The sequence below is a fragment of the Thamnophis elegans genome, chromosome 3, assembly GCF_009769535.1.
Source record: "Thamnophis elegans isolate rThaEle1 chromosome 3, rThaEle1.pri, whole genome shotgun sequence".
Taxonomy (NCBI): domain Eukaryota; kingdom Metazoa; phylum Chordata; class Lepidosauria; order Squamata; family Colubridae; genus Thamnophis; species Thamnophis elegans.
Genome location: NC_045543.1, coordinates 74925329 through 74945734, shown reverse-complemented (window position 1 = coordinate 74945734; position 20406 = coordinate 74925329). Strand labels below are relative to the sequence as shown.

General features: G+C 38.2%; 1 protein-coding gene across 1 annotated transcript in view; it reads left to right on the top strand.

The window, feature by feature from the left end:
- RIC1 (RIC1 homolog, RAB6A GEF complex partner 1) overlaps positions 1-20406 on the top strand; it is a 57225-nt gene that overhangs the window by 27960 nt on the left and 8859 nt on the right. The window contains exons 5-22 of the mRNA XM_032213128.1: positions 1788-1930; positions 2100-2233; positions 2792-2883; positions 4972-5060; positions 9513-9657; positions 10538-10586; positions 11211-11357; positions 11652-11855; positions 12322-12360; positions 12546-12656; positions 14446-14535; positions 15211-15371; positions 15904-16042; positions 16656-16772; positions 17482-18210; positions 18617-18775; positions 19617-19753; positions 19970-20256. Of these exons, the coding sequence (XP_032069019.1) occupies positions 1788-1930; positions 2100-2233; positions 2792-2883; positions 4972-5060; positions 9513-9657; positions 10538-10586; positions 11211-11357; positions 11652-11855; positions 12322-12360; positions 12546-12656; positions 14446-14535; positions 15211-15371; positions 15904-16042; positions 16656-16772; positions 17482-18210; positions 18617-18775; positions 19617-19753; positions 19970-20256 (2972 nt within the window). The remainder of the gene's footprint in view (positions 1-1787; positions 1931-2099; positions 2234-2791; positions 2884-4971; positions 5061-9512; positions 9658-10537; positions 10587-11210; positions 11358-11651; positions 11856-12321; positions 12361-12545; positions 12657-14445; positions 14536-15210; positions 15372-15903; positions 16043-16655; positions 16773-17481; positions 18211-18616; positions 18776-19616; positions 19754-19969; positions 20257-20406) is intronic.

Here is a 20406-nt window from a genome sequence, read left to right as displayed (position 1 = left end):
TGTAATCATTCTTGATATATTGAGGGGAATAATTGTATGGTTGATAGCATTGGTGTTCATAGTCACACTGAACTATTTTGAGTAAACAAATAGTTAAAATGGCAGTTGTTATGAGTCTGTCTGCCCCCCCCTCCCCCAGACTCATGAATGCTGGTTGTTAGTTAAATAAAAGGAAGGGTGTTCACAGATATGTATCAATTGCCAAGAGCTCTAGTTTATCTACAAATAAGCATGGAATTGATCATTAACAGTCAGGATACCGCTGGTGCCAACAACAATACTTTTGTAGTGTACTGCTGGCTGAAGTTTGGAACAATATCATCTCTTCTGTTTTGTCTTGTGCAATTTAGATTCTATGACAACCATTGCAAAAACAGTACCGATTTTTGTTACCTTTCAACCATTGTAGCTCCATTTCAACAAATTTCTATTTCAACATTCATGACCTGGTTTTAGTTTAGAAAATATATAATTTTGAATTAATTTTTACTAAATCTTTTCAGCATGGCATTCTTGAAATAAGATCAAATATACTTAGTGGATTTAAAAATTTCCCATCAATATTCAAAGTATCTAAAGAAAATTCTGAATTCACAAGAAATATAGATTCTGCAAGACAGGATGTTTGAACTTCCAAATGTTATTTCATGATCGAGTGAATGAGCATGTGTGTGATACTATTTGGACAGATTCTGTATGACTTTTCCTGCAGCAACACTGAGTGGCAGGACATGGATATTTCTAAAGCCTTTGCATTGTACAACTAGTCCTCACTTATGAACCACAAAATCTGTCATTAAGCAAAGTGGTTGTTAATTGAAATGCTACATGACTGCACGGACTTACATTAGTTCTAGCGGTGATTCTTAAGTGACTCATCACAGGTTGTTAAGTGCAATGTCATGTGACTGCAACTTGCAAGTTCCTGTGACTTCCCTGTTGATTTTGCTTGCAAGCTGGCTGGGGAGGTTGCAAATCGCGATCATATGACCATAGGATGCCTCAACTATTATAAATGTGCACTGGTTGCCAAGTGCCCAAATTGCAATCATGTGACTTTAGGGATGCCATGATGGCCACAACTTTGAGAACTGGTTATGAGTCTCCTTTTTCAATAGCATCATATCTTGGATCAGTCTCTGAATAAGTAGTCAACGGACCACTTGTATATATTCTGTACTATATTTATCTAAAAGTACAAATGTTCACGACCTCAATTGCCAATACAGGTTTTGAACCCCATTGAATTCCCACTGGCTACCTTTGTGCAGCAAGTCCCAAAGAGGGTAAATCTGGTCATGTAACGCCTCCTAATGGTGACCAGTGTAACTGAAAACACAATATATACATTGTATAAAAATAGAACATTTTCCTTTTTCCTTAAAGTGGAGGGGATGGAAATCGTGTAAAACCTTATACATGCAAGCATGAAATAATGTAACATCACATCTCTCTTTGCTCTAAAAGCTTAATAGAAAGTGAACTGTATATACCATTTTGATTAATTTCAGATAGTTGGGAAGCTCTAAAATAGTACCCAAAGTCAGTCTGCGTCTGATTTATTTTGCTTCTCTTTGCACAATGCAGGGCTACTTTCAACAATTCTTGTTCTTCCACCCCTACATCCAGCTCCAAAAAGTTGGAGGATTATTTAGAGATGATAATTAGAGGTGATTGGGTTTATGAATACAGACATGTTGAAAAGTTCTAAAGAGAATTGATATATTAGTAAGATTGACATTTCTTTTATATCAAATATCTGATAAAATAATGTGCCTTGCTTGTAGTTTACAGTCCATGCTAGAGGATCTGATCATTGCTACGGCTGATGGTCTTCTACATCTTATTCACTGGGATGGTTTGACAAATGGAAGGAAAGCCATAAATCTCTGTACAGTACCATTTTCAGTGGATCTACATTCATCTAGAGGTATTTCTTATATGTATATATGGTTGAAAAGTGGGGATTCTAAATTAAAATTTAATATTTTGTAATAATTCATAGCAGTTTCCATTTCTTATATTACGTAGAAATAGAATTGATGAAGAGAGCTTACAATTTAATAATGGCAGCTTTTAATAATTCTGTTCTTTACCAGGTTCTTTTTTGGGTTTTGAAAATGTACACATAAGAAATATGGAATACTGTGCTACTCTTGATGGATTTGCTGTAGTGTTTAATGATGGCAGAGTTGGTTTTATTACACCAATGTCAAGTGGATTCACAGCAGAGGTAAGATTTCTTAGCAGTTCAATAGTTTGATTAGCTTTTCCAAGATATATCAAATTATTTGGTCATCTGTTGTCTGTTTAGTAATATTTGAGCTATGCCTGAGAAATTGTGAAAATACATATAATTAGCCTCATTTACTAGAAAATAGGGTTAATTTACAGAAATCTTCTAAATAAAATGAGATTCACTTTTTTGCAGTAAAATATTAAAGTAAGATTACCCCTGTAAAGAAAGGATGAAATAGACAAGTAATATTTCTAGAATATCAGCTTGTTTCATAATCTCACACCGGCATTATTATATTCTGCTAATAAATTTCAGCTATTGTTTATTGTTAATTTATTTCCTTAAAATATGTTGTTCCCTTGTGCATCATTTATTCTTCCTTTAATATTTAGCACTATATAAAACAAATATTTCAGAATGCATGATACTGTACTTATATCAATTTAAAGCTTGTTGTCAGTTTTAAAAGGGCATATAGGTCATGTCTCATTTTAAGATATAACACAATGTGCTGAAAGCTAAACAGATAACTTGGATAAAATACTCTTGCAGCAACTCCATGGTGTTTGGGCCCAGGAAGTTTTTGATGGGACTTGTGTGGCTGTAAACAACAAGTACAGATTAATGGCATTTGGCTGTGCAAAGTAAGTTGAACATCTTAACTCAGAACTGGAATATATTCTTTTAAAATTATCTGAGGGTAAAATTGTTACTGTGCTAAAGTTACTGAATTCCTAATTATGCCATTCTTTCTCTAAGCTTTTAAATACAAATCCAAAGTTTATTATATCATCAGGAAAACTATCTTGTAAAGGAAGTTATTTAATTACTTAGGTAATTATTTAATAGCGGTTGGTGGAAGTACATATTTTTAAAATCTGCAGTTTTTAAATTCTTGATGGAAAGGTTATATCATTGTGCTTACATTTTGTACATCAACAGTTGTTGCTATAATGATCAATGTTCCCAAGTTGCCAAATCTTTTATGTTCATTGAGCAATATTGGATAACGCTTATACTGTATAACTATGGTTTTAGAAAAAAATCTGAAACCAGTAAGTGTATTTTTGCTATTGTTATAGTAAAAAAAATAGATTTAAAGCAATTTTATCCCTGTTGCTTCTTATCAGGTCTGTTTGCCCAGACCAACCAGGATTAGTCTGCAAAAGGTGTGGTTAACCTTTGTTTCCATTGTTTATTATGGAATTAAAATAATCACCATCCTCATTCCTGCAGCTCAGGTTTGTGGTAAATAGCACTCGAAATGGATTATCAGGCCATGTTTATATGCTTATGGCTGAAAAACAAAGGAGCATAAGGCTTGCTTTGAACTGCTTTTCTTTTTCCTGTAATAAAGTGATGGTATGGAAACATGGGACATTGTTGGGATGTTTGCAAGGTGTTTTTGTACAATTTGCCTTCCTATAAGTTGATTATTATATGCCTTATATTCTGCACACATGTAGAATATGTTTTGATAGACGTTTGTCAGATATTTGAGGTGTGCTATCATATCCACTGCATTCTCCTCAACACTAAAAGTGTCAAATACCTTCACTCTCTCTTCATAATACTTAGTTTTTAGTGCATTAAGTACCCTTATTGCCCTTTCTTAAACCTTTTCAAATTTTCCGAATTCTTCTTTAAAGATCTGGGCAGTGTATTCAAGTTGGAATACCTGCCCCAAGATAAGAAGGCCATTTCTGGTATTGTAATATGAAATGGTACTGTGAAAATAATTTTACCAGAATACTAGATCATTCTGTTGATATCTAAAAGATTATCTATTCATTGTATTTTTAAGTTATTTGCTGCATGGTATAAAAGTAGTTATCTTTGAGGTGAGTATCAGTACCAATGGTTAATTTCTGCATTTTATATTCAGGGCTGAATTTGTGTGATTTTTATTATTATTTTAAATTTGGTTGTTAGCTAGAACAGTCTGTTTTGAAGGGGGAAAAGGTGGATGTGAAAAAATAAATAAGAAAACCAACCAATCCAATCTAACAAGTACTGTGCATAATTATTTATCTAGTAGATCTAGTAGCCAATGGATTCAGTTGGATGCAGGATGTTCATGTAGCATCCACCAGCAGTTCTTTCAAGAACTCATCTTAAATCTAGAATTGGTTTAAGGAAGGCCTGCAGATGCTACATTCATGCCCACGTCATCTTTTTTCCCTTGAATCAGGCTCTCTGCACAGTCCTAATATGATTCTAACATTTGTTTCCCTCTGACACTAATGAGCTACCGGTGGTCCTTGCCTTACAACAGTTTGTTTAGTGATCATTCAAAGTTACAACGGCACTGAAAAAAGTGACCTATGATCCTTTTTGACAGTTATGATCTTTCCAGCATCCCCGTGATCCTGTGATCAAAATTCAGATACTTGGCAACTGGTCCATATTTATGACTTTCTGTGTCCCAAGGTCATGTGGTTTTGTGACCTTCTCACAAGCAAAATCAAAGGGGAAGCTAGATTCATTTAACAATCAGGTTACTAACTTATCAACTGCAGTGATTCACTTAACAACTGAGGCAAGAAAGGTCATAAAATGGGGCAAAATTCATTTAGCAAATGTTTCACTTAACAACAGAAATTTGGGGCTCCTTTGTGGTTGTATTTGAATTAATTATATGAAAATGGACTTATTTTTTACCTTCAGATTTTCATCTGATCAGCTTAATTTTAAAATTCTTGTCTCAGAATTGTGTTTTTTTTCTTTTCTAGTGGCTCTGTGCAAGTATATACAATAGATCATTCCACAGGGGCCATGCAGCTATCTCACAAACTGGAACTAACACCCAAGCAATATCCTGGTAAGCCCAATTATATTGATGTTCAGGTTGGATTTTTTATCATCTTTTTGGTGATATTCCTCCTTGATTTATTTATAACAAGTAAACAATTTGGCATACAGTGGCTGTACAAAAGGCTGAGCTACCCCTCCAATCATCTGGGTCTATGCACATTCAATTATGTATATCCTGTACAGTTCTGTAGCAGGCAATATATGTCTGACAAAAATTTTAAATATTATTACTCTTCATAAAACACAGTCAGGCTGGCCATGTTATGCTCATGGCTGTACCATCTCTGTAGAGACAGTTATTTCTTTCTTTTAAGGAGTAGTTAACAGCTGTTTGTTAACAGTAACAGAACTAGCAGATGTGAACCCAAAAAATTCTAGAAGTTGTGAAAGAGCTATGTTTGCCCTAGTTCTTCTTTTTTTTTAATCTAGTGGTTATAATGGTTTTGCAACCCAGGTCATTCTACTAGTTACCCAACATGAATGCATTGTTTGCTTAGCCTCAGAGAAATCAAGTGGTTGGTTACCAGGAGAAAAGATTCCCTTTACACCAACATTTATACATCTAACACACAGTTTAGAAAGTTATAAATCTTGCTTTGCATTTCCGGGTATTGTGCTCTGACTACAGACTTGTTAGAGAAATAGAGAAACTGCTTGGTAACAGTTATAAGGTTCACTTACGCTGTTCCAATATTTTTTACTAGCTTGGAAGGAATTGTGGCAGGGTTCCAGAGATCTATGACAACTTTGCTAAGAGCTCTGGTAAAAAAATTTCATATCTTTAAGCAAGAATAATTTATACAGAGGAAAGAGAGAGGGCGGAATGTAGATATGCATTTTCTATTTATCCTGATGACTTCTTACTCTGTTTTTGTGCATTACTTCTATGTATCTAATGAGGATAAAACTCTGCAGAGTTTAATAAAATTAAATTGCACCCTGTTAGAATTAATATTTTGAGGAATATTACCTATCCCATAGAGCCAATGTATAAGGTGACCAGACGTCCCGCATCTGGCGGGACAGGCACGCCTTTTCATAATTTTTCCCGCATCCTGGGCCGTTCTCAAAAAAAACCACTTTATTTTGGCGCTCGCTGGTTCCCCCGCCCATCAGCTGCTGCTAGCTCGCTCATTCCGTTCCCCCATCTATTCTATTCTACACTAAAAATCTAAGCCAGCCCAGCCTGCCACTCACTGATTGGCCTGGACTCCAGCCAATCAGTGAGCTGTCTGGGATGGAAAACTTTAAGCACGCGGCATCCCAGCCAGCTCACTGATTGGCTGGAGTCCACTTAAGCACGCCGTGCAAGTCTCCATTTCATTTCGCCTTCGCCGTTTGCTGCTTCACTGGTAAGTAACCGGTGGGAATCGGGAGGCTTCACCGCTTCGGGTGGGCAGCGGCGGCCTTTAGCAAGGGAAGGCCTTCCCTTGCGAAGGCCTTCCGTAGGGAGGCCGCGGCTGGCAGTAGCTGCTGCGGTCTGGCTCCCCCCCCCGCGCCTCCTCCACTAGCCTTTGTCCCTCCACAGTAGGGCGGCTGGGGGGAGGAGATGGCCCTCCTCTCCTTCTCCCACTTTGCGGAGTTGGCGGGTGGGCTGTCTCCTCCCCCCAGCCACCCTACTGTGGAGGGACAAAGGCTAGTGGAGGAGGCGGGGCGGGGGGAGAAAGCCAGCCCGCGGCGGCTACTGCCAGCCCGCGGCCACCCTACCCTGAGAGAGAAACCCGGGAGAAGATGCGGGGAGGGGGGGGAATTTGCATGGGGCGGGCTGCAAGAGGGAGGGAGGGAGTCTGGATTGCTACAAAGCAAATCTTGGGAAGTCCTTTGCGCCGGCCCTCTTCTTGCAGCACGCCCCGATGCGAAAAACGCTGAGATCGGCGCACTTGGGGCTGCTGCTGCTGTGCGACCATCGCAGTGATTTCTGTCAAAGCAAAGAGCTTGTCTGAATGGGGCTGAAGGGAGGGAACCAGGAGCCCAGCGGAGCAAGAGCGCCGCATGCCCACCATGTACCTTTGCCTGCAAACAAAGCACATCCATGCCCGCCGACAACTCCTGCACGCGAGAAACGAGCCGGGCTCCCCCGGGAGACCCCCACCCACCCAACCCCAGTCCGGGGGGGGCTGCAGGTGGGGGAAGGGCAGGGGGTGGTGGAGGAGCCGCCACAAGGGCACCGCATTTACCCCTGCCGCCACCTCATCCTCTGCCATGCTTTTGAGAAGACATGAGGGTTTTTTTTCCTGCTCCTGCCCCCTCCGCCACCTTCCTATTGGCTCCCGCGGCTTCATTGCTCCTCAAAAGCACTGCTGTTGGAGGAGGAGGAGGCAGCAGATATTCCGGTGGCGGCAGGGGCTTTGGGGGTTTATTTCAGCCGCAGCGCCGGGTACAAGCGGCTAGAACTGGCCGCCCGCAAAGGACCTCCCCAGACTTGTTTTGATGAGCACGGAGCGACTGACGGTAGTTTGTGCCGGCTGCGGCCGCTCAAACTAGTGTCAGTCGCCCCCGTGTTCTGTAAACTCAAGCAGCCCCGTCCTCTCCTCCTCCCTCAGTCCTTTCCGCAGCCGCCTCGCCAAAACCTGCGCTCACTCTCCCTCCACCCGCTTTGGCCGCTGCTGGCCATCGCCCAGCCGGGGCTGCTTGGGAACGGAGAAGACCCGGGCATGGAGGGAAAGAGCAGCGCGCACCACACCCAGTCCCGCCGCATCTCTTCCCTGCAGTGGCGCGCCAGGCTGGTCAGGCAGCCTCGCCGGGTCTGGAGCGCTGCTGGCCATCACCCAGCCGCCGCCTCCCCTTCCTCCCTCCCTCCCCCTCGGACGCCTGGAAGGGCCGGTAGAGCGAGAGAGAGAGAGAACAGGGGAATCTCTCGGGACTCGCCGGAGCGCTGCTCCTTTCCCAGAGCGAGGGCGGCACGGGGAAGACGATCCGCTGGAGGAACCTTCCGAAGTGGCCTTATTTTGCGCTATTCCACACCCGGCGTTGGGGCACCGAGACAAAGCGCCCGAGGATAGAGAAGGAAAGAAGGGGGGGAGAAAAGCGGGCGCCCGAGCCCTTTTCCCACATCCCTATGCAGCGGGGAAAGAGAGGTCGCTCCCGGTGAAGCGTCGCCCCCGCGCTCACTGCTTCTGCCGCAGCCACACCAAGGCCAAGACGGGATTCGGGGTTTTGACAGATACCCGTTTCCCCCCCGCGCGGCTCCCTCCGGCTGGAGAGCCATGTAGATCCCTTGTATGGGGAGGGGAGGGAGGGAAGGGGAAGAGGTTCCGCAGGTGGGGGAGGGGAGGGGAGGAAAATGGGGGATGCTGCGGAGGTCAAGGAGATGAAGAAGATCTTCATTATGGCAGCCATCAAATCCTTCGATCACTACGATTTCGCCGCTTCCTCCTCTTCTTCTTCCCTGTCTGCGGTTCTGATTGCAGTTGCAAGGAGTGGGAAGGAGAGGAAGGAAGGAGGGAGGGGGGAAGGAAAAGAAGAAGGGAGGGGGGGAGATGATGGAAGGAGAAAAGATGGATGGAAGGAGAAAGAATGGAAGGAGAAGGAGGAAGATGGAAGAAGAAAGGAAGAAAAAGAAGAAGGGAGGGAGAAAAGGGAAGGAGGTAGGAAGAAAAGGGGTAGAGAGGGAAAGAGCAGAAAGACAAAGAGGATGAAGTTGATAGGCAAGAGGAAGGAGGAAGGAAGGAAGAAAGAAAAAGGGAGGGAGAGAGGAAAGAAGAAAAGATGGAACTAGAAAGGAAAGAAGGGAGGGAGGGAGGAAAGGGGAAGACAGGGAAAGAGCAGAAAGACAGAGAAGGTAGATAGGCAAAAGAAATGAAGCTGAAAGAATGGAAGGAGGAAGGAAGAGAAAAGGAGGAAGGGAGTGAGTGAGGAAAGAAGAGAGGATGGAAGGAGAAAGGAAGGAAGAGAGGGAAAGAGCAGAAGATGGATAAGGTGAAGGTAGATAAGCAAGAGGAATGAAGGAAGAAGTGAGGTGTCTCGAGGAGGGTTAAAACATTTAGTGACCAAAGTTACAATGGCATTGAAAAAAGTGACTGATGACCATTTTTCACACTTAGCGACCGTTGCAGCATCCTCATGGTCACGTGATCAAAATTTTGTTTGGCAACAGATTCGTATTTATGCTGGTTTCAGTGTCCTGGGGTGACCTTTTGACAAAATATAAAAATTTTAATCAAGCACCACCACCCCACCACCCCGTCAATGGTGTCCCTCTTTACCAATCTGAAAATCTGGTCACCTTACCAATATACTACAGTCTTCCCTTCACCTTGTAGCTAAGTCTCTCTTTCTCATCCCAAAAGAATAGCAATGGTGGAATTTAATTGAATCCCTCGTGTACCATTTTGAATTTCCAGAAGAAAAGTAGGATTTCAAAATATTAACCACTATTCAACTACTGCCCATTTTTAAAATAGTTGAAAATATTACAAACAGTTTTTTAAATCTGCCAACAATTTTTATATTTCAATAGATATTTGGAACAAAACAGGAGCTGTTAAACTCATCAGATGGTCTCCAGATAATTGTGTTGTTATGGTGACCTGGGAATGTGGAGGCCTGTCTTTATGGAGCGTATTTGGAGCCCAGCTTATTTGTACTCTAGGAGGTGATTTTATGTAAGTAACAGAGCTATAAAGAGCCAAGGTGGCGCAGTGGTTAAATGCAGCACTGCAGGCTGACTGCTAGATCAGCAGTTCAGCTGTTCAAATCTCACCGGCTCAGGGTTGACTCAGCCTTCCATCCTTCCGAGGTGGGTAAAATGAGGACCCGGATTGTTGTTGGGGGCAATATGCTGACTCTGTAAACCGCTTAGAGAGGGCTGAAAGCCCTATGAAGCGGTATATAAAAATCTGCTAAAAAAAAAAAATCTGCTATTGTGCTTCATATTAGGAAATTTAACCAAAATATGTATCTGCTATTCAACGTTTTATTTGCTGCACAAAGCTTTTAAAACTATTTTTCTTTGCTTAATTATTTAATATCTCATACTGTATATATTATCGACTGAATTAATAAAAAGGATTATGCTGAAAAGCAAAATGCTCATTTTTCTCTGCACAATATTTTTGTAAGTGAAATGTTAATATGCCAATGAGAGGCTTTATCTGCAACTACAAAATCAGTTCTCCCTTCAATGTTTGTTGTACAAACTAGATCTATGTGCTACATATACTGTACTTTCTAAACTCAGAGCTATTTTTAATAGCTACAGAGGAGTTTCCTTCTTTCCTCTGTTTATTAGACTTGATGAAGTTGATTAAACTGATATGATGTGATATTTTTTAATTAATAGAAAAGTACAAACGATACTAAAGATCCCTAAAATATGGTTGGGCAAATATTTATATCTCATACCGATTTTTTTGGGCTATTGGGGTTTAATATATCAAAGATCAAAAGGTGGGACTTGGAACTAGGAAACTAAAAATGCCCCCTTATTAGTATGTATGTGAATTGAAAACCAATGTAATATTTTGTTTATGCTATTCATTTTAGTCATCGAACTGATGGTACTAAAAAGGACCCTCTAAAGATCAGCTCTATGGTGAGCATCATTTATTATTATTTTACTAGTCTTTTTCTCTCTCATATAGGTACATACAATTAAATTTTATTCTAATACTTTGCCAATAAATTAACCTGGACTTATCCACTCTACTTAAGCCTCTTTCTGCATTAATATTCCAATCCAGATATTTCCAGGTTACTTTTTAAATTTAATTTACTTAATTTACACAAAGAAAAATATTCAGGTTCATAAGCAAATAATATTCTCTGCCAGGGACAGATCATAGAAAATCACAGTATGTTGTTCCTTCTGTCAGAATAACAAAATCATTCAGTTCATAGGAACTGGAATATGTCTTGGATACCAGTTCTCAGCAAATACTACTAATATTTCACAGAACAAGGCTGATGTTTGGATAGGGATTTTGTCTGTGGTTTCTCTTAGCACACATGGCTATAAAAGGTATACAGAATTGTGAAAATATCTGTAAATGGTGGGAAAGGGATATAAAGAAGGAGACTAGTGCTTTTCATCAAACCTATTGGTAACAACTTGATATTAGGCATTCTTTGAGTAGTAAAATTCTAGACAGTATTTTTCTATTCCAATCTTTTAGTTGTTTTAAATGATATGTACTTTATTTTTTATTTTTCTTCTTAGAGTTGGGGATCCGAAGGTTATCATCTGTGGGTAATCGATGCAAATAACTCTGGGAATTCAATGACCGAGAGCAAAAACAAAGGGCAACATTTTGGTATTTTGCAATTTCAGTTCATCAAAAGTGCACTCGCAGTTAATCCTTGTATAGTAAGTATTAAATTTTGATGATTTGTAGTGCTATAATAGAAGTGTAGTTACTTCTGTTATATTTTATGTCAAAACATTGCCTAAATTGAATTATATTAAAATTGTTTTTTTAAATAAAATATAAATAAAACAGTATATAATAATGCTGCTGTGCAAAGTTTCTTTGAAACATGAACATGCCACCACTCTTATATAATCTTTTCCCAATTTTATTTGGTTTTCTTATTTTCTTTAAACTTTATTTATGTTACTACTGTTCACTGTCTGAAGTATTGGTTTCTTTTTTATTCACAGAGCAGCCAGGAGCAGGTCCTCCTTCAGGGAGAAGATCGCTTATACTTGAACTGTGGAGATGTTGTGCAAGCTCAGAATCCTAGAAGTTCCTCGGCACATGCTGAACATAAGCCTGTCCGAGAAAGAAGCCAATTTTCATATGAGAGCTTAGATTCTCAGGGTTTAAGCACTTTATTAGGGCACAGGCATTGGCACGTTGTACAGGTAACTTCCTCCCTTGGCACTTGACTGCTTCCCTTTTCACATCTTATATTTTGAATGCTTGTCGGCTTCTGCTGTGAAAGAAGACCAGATTAAAAACTAGTGACTTCCCAAAGATACACCTTAAACTGCTTTAACTTTCTCATATAAGAAACCTATCCTTAGTTCTATAATATCTATTGTCTATTAGGATCAAAACATATTTACTGTTAAAACTTCCTATGAATTTTTTTACTTATGTTCCTGATAGACCAGACATACATGCCAAGAAATATACATATGTCAATAAATATATAAAATGTACATGCAGATAAAGAACGCTGAATATCTACTATAGAGATACCCAGAGATCTTCTGAAAATGGGAATAAATATTTGCTGGTATAATCATGTAATATTTTATCTATTGGCTTTGATGGAATGTGATAATTGTAATAAATTTTCATAATGCTTTTTTTCTTCTTTTAAAGATTCACAATATATATTTAGAGATCAACTGGCCCATAAGGGTAAGTTCCTTTAAAACGTGAATACTTTACAATTTTGATTGTATTGAGATAGAAATTTTACTTTTTATAGAAATGAATTGGATGGGACAGCTTGTCTTAGAAATAATTTCTAATGAAATAGGACAAATAGTATAATTCTTCTGTTAATAAGGATCTGACGTTGCATTTGTTTTCTTCATAAACAGTTTTCAGCCATTGATAAGATGGGGCAGAATGTAGCTGTAGTTGGCAAATTTGGCTTTGCACATTACTCTCTGCTTTCCAAAAAATGGAAACTGTTTGGCAACATTACCCAGGTAAGTGACTGATTATAAATGAATTAGTGAGTTTCTTTCTAAAGATGTTATTACCAATTTATAGAACATCATTGAGGTTTATAGTCTGCTTGCTAATCTGTTGTGTGTAATGTATGTAATGTAATATAATGCATGTAAGATATGTATATATTAAATAATAGACATTTACCTTAAGGCTCATAGAAATAGTTTCTTGTCTCAGTGTTCAGTGATGGATATGACATTTTGTATTTTAGGAGAAAGGAGGAAAGAATCTTGTAAAAACAGGTCATTCCAGTAATATTGTAATTAAAGAATTTCTTATAATTTTGCTAAAAATAGAATTGTTGGCTAATAGCTATTCTGGCAGAATTCATTTTGGATAAGAGGGAGGCCACATTGTTTCCATTGTTTATCAATTTTGTGAATGGAGGAGGTGGATTATAATAAGGGTGAGGAGGAGAAGGCAGACCATGGGCATCTTTATTCCCAAAGCAGCTTAACTGGATTCTTTCTTCTGCCAAAGGCAGCTACAAGTAGCTCTGTAGGAAGGATCCTGGAAGTTTTATGTTTTTTACATTGTATTAGCTGCTTGGGAGGTTTGTTATTTTGAAATGTGAGTTCTAAATAATGTAATAAATAAAATAAACTGAGGGAATCAGGAAGGTAAACAAAAAATAGTCAACATAGTTCTAGACTGCATAAACAGGGATAGAATCAAGATCACATGAAGTATTAATACCACTTTATAATGCAGAGAAGAGCAATAAAGATTATTAGGGGGCTGGAGGCTAAAAGATATATTAAAAAGTTGCTGGAATTATTGGGTATATCTAGTATTATGAAAAGAAGGACTAGTGGTAACATGATAACAGTGTTCCGATATCTCAGGGGTTGCCACAAAGAAGATGGAGTCAACCTATTCTCCAAAGTAATTGAGGGTAGAACAAGAAGCAATGGGTGGAAACTAATCAAGGAGAGAAGCAATTTGGGACTAAAGAGAAATTACCTGACAGTTAGAACAATTAATCAGTGGAACAACTTGCCTCCAGAAGTTGTGAATGCTCTAACACTGGAAGTTTTTAAGAAGAGATTGGATAACCATTTGTCTGAAGTGGTGTAAGGTTTCCTGCCTAAGCAAGGGGTTGGACTAGAAAACCTCCAAGGTCCCTTCCAACTCTGTTATTCTATATTCTATAAAATATCTTCTACTTTCATGCTCAGATTTTTCTGAGCATGAAAAATCCACTTCAAGGAAATACTTCCTGGAGATTTAAGACAATAGCATTGCTTTCAATCGCAAGGGGGGTATGCAGAATATTTAAAATGTGAAATAACTTATTTTGAGCACTAAACAGATGTTTTCAATAGCAAATGGGCCTTTTCCAATGCCATTCAGACTTTACCAAAACCATAAAAAAATTCCAGCAAGTTCAGAACAACATCAAAACATTTCAGTCATCTCGAGCTTGACACAGCTCTTTCAAATTCAAAATGGCATTTCTGGCTCAATTTTTTTCTAGTGGGATAGCATGTTTGTACTATGTTCTCAAGATCAATCCCTAATGATTATATAGTGATGTCAAAGCCAATAACCTGCAGTTCTTATAAATAGTGTAAATATAATATTTAGGATTGACTTCTAGAATACTCTGGGCCAAGGAAGAATGTTTATCCATAAATGTTATTAGAATGTTACTAACATCTTTTTATTATGTAATTGTATTAGCCTTGATTATATTAGTCTTGATGGATAAGCTGTTCGGATTTTTAAAAAGTTGAATAATTCTAGCTTTCCATTTACTTTTAGGAACAAAATATGACTGTTACTGGAGGCTTAGCATGGTGGAATGACTTCATTGTCATTGCATGCTACAACTTAAGTGATCGCCAGGAAGAGGTAAGGCAGACCTTGAATATAAAAGACTGGAATTCTCCCGTTGATGCACTTTTATGGCAACATTAAATAGAAATCTGCCTGTAATATTAGTTATATTAGAAACTTTATTGCCTGCATAGCAATAACAATTACAAATAACAATAACTGTTATTTTCATTTTTCTTTCTGTTCTCAGAAAGTGTTAGGATTAAAATTAATATTCCTCAAAATTCTGATTTTTGTAAATAAGATTTTTTTAATTGCAGCTAAATAACAGGATGTTAGTCTCATTTTTCTTATGAGTGTGATAGTTTAGAAATTGGATTCTCCCTCTAAAATGTTTAAAGATTTACTTCCATAATAGTTATATTGTTTCATACTGTAGGATTAATTGTTCAAATGTCTGCCCAACATTACTTTTGCATTTTGTTTTTAATGTAAGAGTAACATATACATACATCTGATACATATAGAGTGTTCTTTCTTCCTCATCTCAAGGAGGAAAAGGATAGTGAATGAAGAGTATTTAGCATCACAACAGAGATGAAAAATCCATTCTATGAAAAATCTTCAATCAGTAGTAAGGGTGTAGATGAGCGAGCCTTATTATAAGTTCCTCATGAAAGGACAAGGTTTGAAAATTAGTTTAAATTCTCCTTATAAGTTTGTGATCAAAAGTTTTCATTATTCTTTCAGCTAAGAGTATATTTACGAACAGCCAATCTGGACAATACATTTGCTCATATCACCAAAGTGCAGGCAGAAACTTTATTGCTCAGTGTCTTTCGGGACATCATAATTTTGTTCAGAGCAGACTGTTCTATTTGCCTTTATAGTATTAAAAGAAAATCTGATGGGTGAGTATACTTGAAATATGTTATTGCATAATTCATTTTACTTTACTTTTGTTTTAAAGTATGGGTGAGGGAGAAGGAAGCCTTTGGTGAAAATCTCTTGAATTAGATTTGAGTGGTGTCCTTTTTGCTCTTGTTCATTCTGATGTGGCCCCCTTGTAAATATTAACCCAGACAGAGTTCAGTATTACAGGCATTAAGTCATGTTTAGCTCAGCAGGTACTTTATGTTAGATAACTCAACAAAAGTAGCCATAAAAATGAAAAATATTTTCCTTAACCAGTAGCATTAAAAATTGCCAAAGGAATATATAGTTAATAATTAAATATACAGTATAGCCTATTGTAATCTGACTTACTTTTCAATGCTGTTTGCTTTATTTGGTTACATATTTACAATATCTTTGTCTCATCAGGATTGTTGTATTATCTGAAAATTATTATCATAGTGATAGACAAAGATGTTAGAGTACTTCACACATGTTTATTTGGGGCTAGTAGGATACTGACCACTGGACATTTCTTTTGTCTTTCAGCCCTAATCCCACCACAAGTATTCAGGTTCTTCAAGAGGTTTCTATGTCACGTTATATTCCTCACCCCTTCCTTGTTGTGTCCGTTACTTTAACATCAGTAAGAACAGAGACAGGTATCAGCTTGAAAATGCCACAGCAGGTATCTACAGGGTATTTTAAAAATTATTTTAAAGCTAGTGAAAGCAGATTTTCCACTTGAAAACAGTATATATAAGACAACACCATCCCTCATTAAATCTCCCCAATTGTTGGAGCAAGATATATGAGAGGACGTGGTTGATAAATCATGGTGTTTTAGGTTAAAGGCAAGATAAAAATGCATGTGTTTGAACTAATATTGATTTTCCTAATGTGAATATTTTTATGAAGGAATGATTTGGATTTATTGCTGCTTTACAGCTTTGTGTAAATGTTTTTTTTTTTTTAAGATGATGAAATTGCTGTTGTTTTGAATGAGAGTTTACTTGTAAAACTTTTGAGGATTCAATCTGGCTCTATGATGTTCAACATCAAAAATAAACTACGGGGAGAGATAGGGGATATAATGTTATCAGTCTGCTGAATGATAATCAGCTTTACTTTTCGGAGAAGGCAGTTGGGTCATCAGCTTTTCGTTTATGACCAGCATGGATTGAATGATATTGAATAGTATTCTTTTCTAAACCCAGTGCTGATCCTGATGTGTTTGAACTTTCAGAAAAACAGATTCAGCAAAATTGAAAAGGAATAATAAATGTTTGTTTTTCTTTAAGGCCTGTGAAGCAGAGAGCATTATGTTAAATTTAGCTGGACAGTTAATCATGGTACAAAGAGATCGATCAGGTCCTCAGATACGAGAAAAGGAGAGTAGTCCCAACCAAAGGAAACTTGTGAGTTAACTTATGGAAAAATCTCAATGAAAGGAATGCGCATTGTGAATTAATCTGAACGTGTAATACTTTGTTGATCTTACAATTAAAATAAGCGGTTAATAAATGACTAACTTTTCTAAATTCTTGTAACATTGTTTTTCTGTAACAGTCTTTTCTTTAGAAGCAAATTAGAATTAGTTTCAATTATTTCAATTATTATTTTCAAATAGTGCTTACTTACCCAAAATTGTAGGATAGTGATTAATGTACAAGGTTGTTTTCAAACTAACACAACTAACAGTATGAACTGTAGCAATATCTTAATAAATATAGCAAGGACGGAAGGCAAAAATAAGGGATTTAATATCAGTAACAAATATAAGCAGTACTGTAACTTTAGATTGTTTTTAATGGAACCTTTCCTTCATTTCTGTACTTCGGTAACCCGTTTATGTTAATAAAGAGTGAAGAAAAATAGATAACAAGCTGTATTGCTGATTATTTAAAAATATGGGGAAAATACTTTGTAGTAACAGGATAATATGAAGAAAATGATGGAGGAGATTAGGGCGAGTTACATTAATTTAGTAAACTAACATGAATATGCTTATATTGAGGAAGAATGTGATGTCAGCAGAATTAATGTTTGTTGCCATGTAAAATTTGAACAACTTGTGTAAAGGGAGAAAAGAAAATAGCCTAATTAGTATTATTCCTATGTTCTCAGCTGCCATTCTGTGCTCCTGTTGTACTTGCCCAGTCCGTAGAAAATGTTTGGACGACATGCCGCTCTAACAAACAGAAACGGCACTTATTGGAGGCTCTGTGGCTCAGCTGCGGGGGATCAGGTATGAAGGTCTGGCTTCCTTTGTTTCCCAGGGACCATCGCAAACCACATTCCTTTCTTTCAAGACGGATCATGCTGCCTTTCCACATTAACATCTACCCCTTGGCTGTTTTGTTTGAAGATGCCTTGGTTCTTGGTGCTGTCAATGACACTGTGCTTTATGACTGTTTATACACTCACAGCAGTGCTGTTGAACATTTAGAGGTCCTCTTCCCCTTCTGTATTGTTGAGAGAACATCTCAGATCTACCTCCATCACATTTTACGCCAGCTTTTGGTGAGGAACCTAGGCGAACAAGCCTTGCTTTTGGCTCACTCTTGTGCCGCATTACCATATTTTCCTCATGTGCTAGAACTGATGCTCCATGAAGTGCTGGAAGAAGAAGCTACCTCGCGGGATCCCATTCCCGATCCTCTTCTCCCCACCGTGGCTAAATTTATTACAGAGTTCCCCCTCTTCCTACAGACTGTTGTTCATTGTGCTAGAAAAACAGAATATGCCCTGTGGAATTATCTCTTTGCTGCTGTTGGAAATCCAAAAGACTTGTTTGAAGAGTGTTTAATGGCCCAGGATTTGGACACAGCCGCATCTTATCTTATTATTCTGCAGGTAATTATATTCACTCATTTTATTCAGACAAGTGATATGGTGTATTAAGCACACGACCCAAAGGACACATTATTTTGATAGAGCTTTGTCTCTTACAAGTATATATTTATTAACTAAGGACGGAAATAAAAAATTAGAGAAGGATGCTAATTATCTTTGGGAATGAAATTGTCTACTATGCAGTCTTCTGTGTAAGTATAGAGGACCTGATTGATATAATAGGTGCCTCTAGGCCATTCCCAGTTAGCAGTCCTATCATAGTCATGGACAGTAAAATCATGGGCCATGATTATTGGACAATGAAATCAAAGGTGTGAAGTTTGATCCATGCTTTTATCTGCAGCCTTTTCTGTTTGCTTATTGAATCAGTGGCTTCTGTGTAAAAAGTGTTTTATATTGGTTCCAGAATATGGAAGTTCCAGCCGTTAGTAGGCAGCATGCAACTCTGCTATTCAATACAGCTTTGGAGAAAGGAAAGTGGGATCTTTGTCGGCACATGATCAGATTTCTGAAAGCCATTGGCTCTGGCGAATCAGAGACCCCTCCTGCTACACCAACAACTCAGGTTTGAAAGGCACACAATTGCTCTATCATAAATGTCTTCGACACTAACCCAGGTGTAAATTTTTGGAGGGGAGGGTGTTCAAGTCATGTGTGGAACTTGCTAACTATCCAGTTATCCTATCAGATATTTTCCTCAATAAATGGATTTTAATCATACACTAAACCATAGTCCTTTTTATTAATGAATGACTGTATGTGAACATGATTATTTGATGGTTAAGAGTAACTAGAACTTGCAACCCATATTTGACATCTTAAGCAAAGCCTGGATTTGCTTGTGTATAATGTCACATTTTGATCAAAGGGAATAGGAAAAAAGAGTCATATTTTCGGAACTATAGCATAACATTCTCAGTCTCAGCAGAACCACTATTTGCTTATAGTCGTTCTTTGATGTTTGCAATCTGCAAGATGTCCAAGCTAGGCCTATGCTGTTTTGGTAGCAGATGGCAAGGTGTCTGGACAGAGGCTTTCTTCTCTTAAGCTAAGGGTTTTTGATCCTTTTTTGAAAAATAACCAAATGTAGCATTAAGCCTATCTGACGCAGTAGCCACCTTAATGTCATAATATAGCAAGAAAGCAAATAATAATAATAAAATTGAAGTCATTATAAGTAAATGGATTTTTTTTCAGGGAGCATCTTTTTGATGGAGGATTACTTGAATAACTCATCATTGTGAAATTCATTAGAAATATTTCTTTCATCATAAAACCTACTCTCAGCTTTTCTGGTTTTCAGCCAGTCTGCTCTTTGCTTTTTTAAATTTAATCAGTTTAGATACTGTCCAACTCTAAACAAGTCTCCAACTGGTCTATTCTTATCCTCCTTTCCTTCCATGTAGGAACCTACTTCAAGTGGTGGCTTTGAGTTCTTCAGAAATCGCAGTATTAGTTTGTCTCAATCTGGAGAGACACTTCCAGCTGGCAAATCGAATTTGCAGAAAACCCTGAGCATGCCATCTGGCCCATCTGGCAAAAGGTAACCAAGTAGAAGAGAATATATGTCTCTTGCTATATATTTCTTTGCATCAAGCCCCTACATAAATTATAGAGATTATTACTACCTTACTGATTCTATTTGATGATGAAATTTCACAGTACTCCAACTTTTGATTCCTAGAAAATTAGGCCAAATCCATAAATAAAGTAGAAGTTAGTCTTTGGTGTTAACTTTCTTATTTTCCCACCTTTGTAGGTTGAGTAAGGAAAATGATTGTGCTGAGAACATGTACATTGACATGATGCTGTGGAGACATGCTCGCCGTCTTCTGGAAGAAATCAGGCTTAAGGACCTTGGTTGTTTTGCTGCACAGCTGGGCTTTGAGTTGATCGGCTGGTTGTGTAAAGAGCGCAACAGAGCTGCCCGTGTGGAGGATTTTGTGTCTGCCTTGAAGACATTACACAATGATTTTCTTTGGCCATTTCCCATTATTCCAGTGTGCTCTATAAATTCACCTTTGAAGAATGGAAAATGTAGAACAGGTATCTTATCCTCCCTTTTATTTAATTTACCAGAATCTAAATGTAGCTTTAGAGTAAATGGAGTCTTACAGTGCTTTCAATTTGGGTTTTCAGATCAGATTATTATTTTCATATTTGTACCAAATCCATTGTTGGTGCTACCATAGAGGC